This window comes from Cnephaeus nilssonii (assembly GCF_951640355.1).
Source record: "Cnephaeus nilssonii genome assembly, chromosome: 4".
Classification (NCBI taxonomy): domain Eukaryota; kingdom Metazoa; phylum Chordata; class Mammalia; order Chiroptera; family Vespertilionidae; genus Cnephaeus; species Cnephaeus nilssonii.
In genome coordinates this window covers 87,875,244-87,885,074 of record NC_137075.1, presented here as the reverse complement: position 1 = coordinate 87,885,074, position 9,831 = coordinate 87,875,244, and the positions used below count along the sequence as shown (strand labels likewise).

Here is a 9,831-nt window from a genome sequence, read left to right as displayed (position 1 = left end):
GGGGGTTCTGGAACTTAAGGACCCATAAAAGAGGTCCTTGGAATCACTCTCTGGGTCAAAAGTATGACACATGACAAAAGCTGCCCAATTGCTGCCCATCTTGTTTTAGCTACCTAAATACACGCTGTGAGTGGGACTGTACACACGAGTGAGCAGGGACACCAGAATTAGGAATCCTTGACCATTTTTGCCTTGGAGCTGGGGAGCATCAAGCCACAGTGGAGGATTAGGCTGGTTAAAGGAGGTGTTGAGAGGGAGGAAGCGCTTCCAAGGATTCGCAACCACAGAATCACCCAGCAAGCTTATTACAAATGCAGATTTTTAATAAGAGCTTTGAATTCTGGGCTGAGGTGTGTTTTTAAAATGCTCCCTCTCATACAAACAGAAGGTTGAGAAACCAGTGGATTAGGGATAGATTGGGTGGAGGGTGTGTCCTCATGACGTTTCTTTACTTCCAGAGGCTCAAGGCTTCAGGAATCTTAGGTGGGTCTGGTTGGGGAAGTTTCAGGATGAGGGGATGGCAGGGGACTCTTAGGCCAGGAAGAAATGTGTTGGGACACTTTCCATTTGCTCTACAATTCAGAATGAGGCCGTTTCCCCACAGTGATGTAAAATGGTACATTTTTCATGCAGATGCAATTTAAAAATTTGGGTTCCCTAGGAGTATCTACTTAGCCTTGTAGTTCCACAGCATAGAGGGGAGGTTTTTTTTTCTGTCTTTATATGAAAACAAGAACACATTTTTCAATTCAAATACAAGATATGCATATTGTTGATGAAACTGAAACCTCACTTTATATACATTATGGATTTGTGTGAAAACAGCTAAGGAATAATGTAAGGAATTTGCTGTTAGCCCTTCTGCTAGGAGCTAAGGAGTCAATCTTGCATTCATTGAACTGCTGTTTATTTTGCCTTCTAAATGCCAGTCACTATTTTAGATTCAGAAGATAAAGCAATGAACAAAATAGATAAAAATCCCTGCCCATCACAAAACAGATAACCTAGCTAGGGAAACAGATTCATAAACATGATATGTAAAATGTATATTATATTATATAATGGTGAGTGCTAAGGAGAAAAATATAAATGAGGGAAGGGGGTAGGAAAGAGTTAGGGAATGGGATAAGTGAGAATACAGGACAAGAAAGGATGTGAGACCTGTGATTTAGGAAAGTAACAGTTTCTCTAAGTCTCAATTTCTTCATCTGTTAAATAATAAATAATAGTGCCTTCCTGAAGAAGGCTCAGGCCCTTAGACTGACTTCGTCACTTTTAAACTTTGGGCCTCTCAGAATTTCTTTGGCTTCTCTGAACCTGTTTTCTTATCTCTGACATGAACAGACTTGTCCAGTCTATGTCACATGGTTTTCGAAAATATCAAATGAGATCTGTGAAAACAGCTAAAAATATAGATGTTGTTATCTAAATGTAAGAGAGAAATTTAGAGAAAAAAACCACACAGCTAGTTTATAAACTGCAAATCTCTTGCTGATGGTCAGCAGAGCCTCAGGACTGATTACAAACAACGCATTACATAACTGCTTGGTACTGATTCCCTTCACTGCAGGGAAAAGGCCAACGAAAATTATCAGGACATACCAGTGGACTAGCAATCTTATCTTAGATCAGGAATAAAATAAACTAAATGTTCCTAAGTGGACACCTCATAAAATAGTTGTAGTATGTTATTTGTCGAATTTTAAAATGCTTTATTGCTCCTTTATGTTTGTTCTTGTTTTGTTTGTGGGACTTCAGTTCCAGGAAAAGAAGTACATGAATTGCAAGCAGTTATAAATAAAGAACAATCATTTAAATCACCAAGAGCAGATAGCCCATACTCTGGGTATTTCTGTAGATGCTCAGTAAACATTAACCAAAGTAGATGATTTCAAACATAGGCTGGTGTGTATTCCTTTTCCATCTTTGTATTTTCTTCAGTCCCGAATATCTGATAGCATCCCAACAGTGGTCTGTTCAGTCAATAAACATATTGGTATACACCGCATGGTATAGCGTCTGGCACATTAGCAGGTACGCAGTAAATATTTGTTAAACAAAAGCATGACTACTGTGCCAACTTGCTTACTAAAGACTAGCCAACTGGATCCCTAAAATGTCTGTGAGTTTAAAACACACAAATACTTGCCTTCCCTTGGCAATGCTCCTCTGGGAAACCGAATTAGGTCCTTCTCTGAGACTGGATTAAAACAGTGTTTTATGCCATTGAAATACAAAACCCAAAGTTAGTCTGAACATTACCTAGTATAGTAGGCGCTCAGTGTTTGCTAAATTAGATGCACATTCAGAAAAGCAAACAGTTACTGCAGCCCAAAGATCCCTCTCAGGAGCCTGAACTGGCCGCCTGTCCAGTTCACATCTCCCAGGTGACCTCTCGACCTTCTCTGAGGCACCGGCCCCCGCTCGCCTCGCAGCCACAGAACCTTTCCGCTCAGCCTCCCCAAGTGTTCCTCTCCAGCGGTCAAGGTCCCAGTGGTCATTCAGGCGGCTTTGCACTGAGACTGCGCATGCCCCGCCTCCGCCCCGCGCGCCCCGGTGGCAGCCCGACCGGCCCAGCAAAGGGCCTTGTGGCTGTTTCCTATTGGGGCTTGGTTGCCATGGTATCACACCCTCCCTAAAACTTGCAAGCACTGCTTCCGCAAGTTGAAGGAGAATTACTTCCGGGTCTGCCCTCACTTGTTATGGCTGACTGAACCGTCACTGAACTCAACAAAAACAAGTTTCCCGGAAATTTTCTAGAAATTTTTATTTAATCACTCTAACTGGTTGGTGTGGCGTGGTATCATATCTTTTTTTCCCCCTTTTATAAGATTTACTATATTTTTTTTGGTCTATTTGCCAGTCTCCAAAATGGCGCCCGCGCCACCGGTAGGCCAGAGGTGAGTCACGTGGGCCCTCCGGTTCCGCCGCGGCCGAGGCCCGGGTGTTAACAGTCTCCGGCACCATGTCTCGTTTGTCTGGCCTACAAGTCCAGCGTGGCCCTTGCCAGTTCGCCTTGCTGCTGTTACCTCTCCTGCTCGGCCCCAGTTCGGTTCTCGCCATCTCCTTCCATCTGCCCATCAACTCCCGCAAGTGCCTCCGCGAGGAGATCCACAAGGACCTGCTGGTGACCGGCGCTTACGAGATCACCGACCAATCTGGGGGCGCTGGCGGCCTGCGCACCCACCTTAAGGTGCGGCCCGGGGCGGGGCGGGGCGGGACGGGACGGGAAGACCTCAGGCGTAGGCGAGGAGAGGCCGAGGATGGGGGTGGGGGGCGTCGGGCCTGGCCTCCCCGGAGCGCCAAGGGCGGGCGGTGGAGACCGCCCCCTCACCCCGAGGGTTGGCGTTGGCGGAGCGGGGCTGGGCGCCAACGCGGGGGAACCCGGGGGAGGGCGCGAGGCCTTGGCGGATGTGGTGACAGCCGAGCTGGGGCGACCTCCACCTGGGTCGTTGGCGGGACCCGTATCTGTTTGGGTCTTGGGTACCTTGAGCTGGAACTTGATTCTCCCAAGAAGTCCTTAGGTGTTGCATACTTGTGGGGATTGACACAGAGACACGTTGAGACCTGCGAAACCTGCTTGATCGCGGAGATACAATTAGATATCACCCTTAATAAGGAAGATAATGGAGGCGCCGAAGCTTACTGGGAATAATGAAGCCTGTTATTTATTGAGCATTAGCTATGTCCGATCTTGTGCTGCTTTCCTACTACATACATCGCCATTTAGTCCGTACATTCCTCTATGGAGTAGGTACTGTTAGCTTCATTTTACACATAAGGAAACCGAGGCTCAGAGAGGTAGTAGAATAAACTGATGCCAGAGCTGGAATTGAGTCTGAGTTTGGAAGTTAAGTAAAGTGAAAGTGCTGGAATTTTGTTCTCGCCTTGCTTTTTATTTGTAATTCCTGTAATTGACTAAAATTCAGTCCATTAAAACTGAGACCACCCATCAAATGGTCTCAGTTTCCAGTGCTTTCCTTCCTGGTACCCCAGAGTCTGGACTTGGCCAAGCTCTATGCACATTTCAGCCATTCTCTGGTGGTGACAACTGCTACCAGAATGCTAGTTTGGTCCCATTTTGTCATTAGAGTGATCTTTGAAACGCTAATATAATTTGGTTTAGTCAAGGTTGATTGCGTTTGGGGTCATTTTGTTCACTCACAATAAGCACATGGTTTTATTTTTAACAGAATGGGCCTTAGACTGAATAGTAAGAAACATTTTTACTTTTTAATAGCACTTAGGTATAAGAAGACCATAGTTTCTGTGTAGGGTTTTGGAACCCAGTAGAGGTAACAGAGAGAGAAACTATTTTCAGGGATACTGCTCAGTGACCCATCCTTTTATTAGTCTCTTCAGGTACCAAACTCATGTCTAGCCAAGAAAGCCATGAGGGCGTAACATTTTGGGGGTCATGCTTCTGGCTCTTCAACAGATGTTGTGCACAGAATCAGAGGATTTGAACAGTGAAAGAGAGACTTTACTCTCATTTGCAGTGCTGCCCCATCTGATTTGTAATTATATTTTTTAAATCCTTCAGCAGCTTACTTGTGCTCATCTGATGAAGTTTCAATTTTCCAACATGCCCTATAGTGCACTTCATGATCTGTTCCTGAAGCTTTATATACTTTGTCACTCCATACTTTGCATTTTACAGATGAGGTACCCTGAGCAGTATCCTAAACTCACTTATTTTCATCTTACATTGTAACCACTTACGTTTACCTTGTCTTCCTTATTAGATTGTTAGTATCCTGAGGGCAGGAATTATTTTCATGTTTGTATTTTCCAGAATGTCAAGCATACTGCCTTGCTTCTAGTAAGCACTTAATAAATATAAGAAGCATGGTGTAGCAAGGCCTTATGGGAATTATATCTATGTCCAAAGCTGCTGAAGGAACGTCAACAGTAGGAGTCTGTATATCTATATGCTAGCACTTTGCCATTGTTCAGTTTATCTCCCCATGCCTGCGCTGTGCTCTTGCTTCTCACCAGCTTAAACACATTACTCCTGGAGTCCTAAACCTAGTTGTCAAGTAAGTAGCATAAATGCATGAACTAAGCCACGTATAAGAAAAAGGACAGCAGTGATGATAAATGGGGGATAATTGGGAGTATTGGAAACTTAATTTGGAGTGGTCAATGGTCATTTCTTGATATGGGCCTTGTTGCCATATCCGATTTTTCAAACGAAGTCAGAAATCCAGATTTTTATATGAAAGCTTCTGATTTTTAAATGTCACCAATTAATTCACATTGGTTTTGGCATTATTTGTTTTCAGTTTTATGGAAAAGAGCACAGTCAGTTGGCCATATACCCAATAACTAGATTCACCAATCAATAGGATCTTGCCTCACTTTTTTCATTGTAATTGCTTCCCCTTTCTCATTTTATGCTGAATTATTTTAAAATAAATCCCAGATATCATGGATTTCAGTCCTACATACAGCTGCACGAATTTCTTAAAACTATGAACAAAATCACAATGTTATGCAGCTATAATCACACCTCACAAGATTTTAAAAAATATATTTTTATTGATTTCAGAGAGGAAGGGAGAGGGAGAGAGAGATAGAAACATCAATGATGAGAGAGAATCATTGATCAGCTGCCTCCTGTACGCTTCCTACTGGGGATTGAGCTGGACACAGGCATGTGTCCTGACTGGGGATTGAACTGTGTGACCTGCTGGTTCATAGGTTGATGCTCAGCCATTGAACCACACTGGCTGGGCCGATGTGGACATTTTGGATGGTGTGGGAGGGCAGGGGATGCCATTCTGCCTACTGAGATGGTAGTGCCCTGAAGCCTCCATTATAAAGCTTCCCATTAATTTTTCTCGTATGAGTCCATTGATGACTTGTATGAATTTATTGTTTCATTAAGGTTATGAAATTATTTTCTAATTCTGTTATTCCTTCCATATTTATTGGCTGGAATTATTCTTACAGAATTTAAGACCACTTGGTTACCCTAAAATTTATAATTCATATAGGAAAGGCAGGAAAAATGCAGACTTCATTTTTCTTTTTTTTAAATCCTCACCCAAGGATATTTCTTTTTTAGAGAGAATGGAAGGGGGGGGGGGAGAAAGAGAGAGAGAGAGAGAGAAACATTGATGTGAGAGAGACTCATTAATTGGTTGCCTCCCGCTTGCCCCCCCTCCCCCCCCCCCCCCCCCCTCCCAGGCCTAGGAATCGAACCTGCAACTGAGGTACATGCCCTTGGCTGGGAATTGAACACGAGATCTTTCAGTCCACTGGCTGATGCTCTAACCACAGGGCAGAATTCAGTTCTTTTAATTGACATTTTTCAGAGTAAGGCATTTTGCCCTTGTCATTTCCATTGTAGTCCAGAGGGTTAACTATTATTCTAAAATTATTTTTTGTTGTTTGTTTCAGTTTTTAGAGTCATTGGTTTAGTCAGTTGCATTCGTTCCTTATGCTCACATGTCTCTGGCTCTATTATCCTTTTGACACAATCCCATTAGGTTTTGATAGTTTCTCTGTTTTGTAGGACAGTAAGGTGTCCTAGGCACATCTTTTGTTTGTCCAACCCCTGATCTGGAAGCAGCTATTCCTCCAAGGAGTTCTGGTTCCTTTTTGTGAGGAGTGGTATTTTAGAGACCACAAGCTGGGTATTATTTTAAAAATTTTAATATACTGTGTAGGCCACGGAATACATTTGTGGGTTTGATCCAGCTCTTTATCACAGTTTGCAACCTTTTTCATAGTATCTGTTCACTCAGGTGTGCTTTCTCTTAAATTTTGACCACTTGTGGACCAGACTCTGCCTCAATGATTCTCTCATTCAACTTCTGAAATGCAGCTCCTGAGCATAAAAATCGGATTGGTTCGGCTCCTTTTATGCCAGGCCACATTCTGGGTCTTCTCTTTGGTCATATGTCCATCTCTGGTTCAAGCAGCAATAGTTTGGGTTGAGGTTAGGAGAACTGGAGACTTCGTGTAGTGCAAAACCTGGTCAACTGGGATTGGCATTTAGCTGTTGCTCTGAATGAAGCAGTCTCTCTCAGAAGAATGGAGTGCCTTGATTGAGCTGTCTAATTCACTTCCTGTCAAAGAGCACCTTAATGTCCAGTAAATACATCAGTGTTATCATATGTCACTCTATGTTCTACTGTGTGTTTACCCATCTCCTCAGATAGACTAAAAGCTCCTTGAGCAGAGACTATCTCATTCATCATTGAAATGCTTGTGTCTAATACAGTGCCTGGCATATAGTAGGGCTTCAGGATAAGGGATAAATGAACATAAATGAATTGCCACTGTCTAGCCTCATCTCTCATCTTTGCTTCTCCCTTCCTCTTCACTTCCTCCTCCCACTCCCAACTCTCCCGTACTGAACACCTTGCAGTTCTTTGAATACAATGTTCTCTTGGACCAGTCTTTGCCTGTACTCCCCTCCTGTTTGCTCCCATTACATCCTGTTTGGCAAGGCACTTTTCATGTAATGTGGTGCTTACTTTGTGAACTCCTTAATGTCTTATTCACCTTTGAGTCCTCAGTTTAATGTACTATATATGCATTATTGTACAACTAAGTTAAATATCTTAGTGTTACTGAGAAGCAGTGGAAAGAGACTGGACCTGGAGTCAGACAGTTTGAGGTTTAAATCCCAGCAGTTCCACCACTTATAGGGTGCATGGTCTTGGAGGAATGGCTTAACTCTTCCTTGGGCCCTTATCTATAAGATGGGGATAATAGATCTCAAAGAATTGTTAGAAGGACTTATTGAAATGTATTCTTTATTGCACAGGGCTCATGGTAGGCCATAGATTTTAGTACTCTTTCTTCTCTCTTGAATGATAATTGACTTGCTAATCTGACTTCCCGGTCATATATCATTGTAGCGACCAGTTAAAGAATAGTTTAATGGGAGGAATTCTGAGTATTTTGTTGGTGATTCTTCCATTCATTCAGTAAATATTTATTTAATATTTAGTATATTCCAGACCTAGCTGGGGATATGGAAATGAACAGCAAAGAAGGTCCTTGAACTCTGGTGGAGAACAGAGAAAAAAACAACAAATACACATAATTTCAGGTAGTGATTAAGTACTATACTGAAAAATCAAGTGATATAGCTAGGGAATGATTGATGGCATAAAGAGTATTTGTGTGGTCAGGATCTCAACTCTTTTGATTTTGAATTGAAAATCACATTTCAGTAAGTCTAGATGATACCATCATAGTTTAATAGGCTCCAGTACCATTTATTATTTAGGGTGCTTGTTAATAGTGGAAAATGGAGGATGAATTAATTTTAGGGGATGAGATGAGTTGTTGTCTAAGGGTGATTTATATTTTGGAAATAAATTACAGAAAGAGAAAAAGCAACTGTGAGTTGTCATAATCATCACCAGAAAGGAAAGAAAAGCCCAGTGATAATAATTTAAGTCATTTATACTTGTTCAGCCTCTTCCAAATAATCTAATTGGTCTACATTTTTTTGTCATTTTTCAAGAGAGAAAATTAACAATTCATTTTGCTGAATGAGATTTTTAAATTTGGATATTTACTCAATTATGGTCCCTATCTTTCCTAACTAGCTTATAGATGAGAAAGCTAAATAGATCATTTGAAGAGTTCAGCCTTGAGTCACAGGCCTATCACAATTTAAGCCTAAAAATTATCAAGAAGCTTCTTGGCAGTTGAGAAACCATTGGCTTATAAGCTTCTATCCCTCCACTAAAATCTGTATGAAAAGATAAAAGACATGTGTGCATGTGCATGCACTATAGTTTTGAGATGATTTTATTTGGAACAGTTATATTTTAGCGTATTACTACCGGTGTCTGTACTGAGGGCTGACCTTTTTTTGTTGGGAAAGCTATGTCTCTTTCAAATTTATATTTGCTGTGACTGTTGTCCAATGGGTTAGAAACAGGTCAATAAGTAGGTGGTTTAGTACAGAAGGGTAATTGGTACATTAGCATTCAATAGTATTAAAATCTAGTTTCTTTTCGTACTGCATCCAAAATTTCTAGTTTTAAATTAAAATCTGACTTTGTGTTTTCTTCTCCATAAAAACTACAAGGTATGATACATCATTTAAATCTCTCCTATTCAGTGAACAGTTATCCACAGTCATATCTGTTTGGAACTAATCTAGAGAAAGGGATCGGCTTAGAATTTGAAATTGTATGCCGTATCTTTTTTATGACATCTGAAGACTGAATCCAGTTTCTAGGGAAATGGAACAGATTTATAGAGGTAATCTAGTGGGGTGCGGGGACTTCTATGCTATTTCTTGTGTGAATTGCTGACTGGTGGTTGATCCTGAGCCATTGCCCCCATACGCTTACGCAGCCTAGCAGCTTGGACAGTAGAGCCCTCTGTAAAATAAGCCAGCTGGCCACAAACCAGAATTTGGGCTCCCAAACAAATCTCTGACTTGAGGGAGGTTGATGTCATCTGCTTTATCCTGTGCTGGACCTCATTGTTCTACATAACGTGTGGGAAGTCAAGGGACTAGCTGTTAAGAAAGAACAAGGCTTTGTTTGTGCCTAAAAGGGACTCACTGGAGGTTTTTACCGTAAATAACTTTGGAACAGTATGAAAAAAAACATTTGATCTGGCTTCACCCCCGCAGTAGTATTGTTAAGGCAGTAACTGGTTTTTCCTTCTCCCTTCCTCTTTCTCCCTTCTTCTTGTCCCCCAACCGCCCCTCCCCCTCCTCAGTCAAGCATGACGTATTCCATATGTTGAATTAGTAGCAAATGGTGATAGAAGCAGGAAGAGACCATCTATCCATAATCATACCAGTGCCTGGAAATTTTCCATTTCTAGTTTTCAACACTTCGACAA

General features: G+C 41.8%; 1 protein-coding gene across 1 annotated transcript in view; it reads left to right on the top strand.

Moving 5' to 3' along the window:
* Positions 1-2,912: 2,912 nt before the first annotated feature.
* TMED10 (transmembrane p24 trafficking protein 10) overlaps positions 2,913-9,831 on the top strand; it is a 36,275-nt gene continuing 29,356 nt past the window's right edge. Inside the window, exon 1 of the mRNA XM_079768929.1 lies at positions 2,913-3,193. Coding sequence (XP_079625055.1) covers positions 2,966-3,193 — 228 coding nt within the window. The 5' untranslated portion in view covers positions 2,913-2,965. The remainder of the gene's footprint in view (positions 3,194-9,831) is intronic.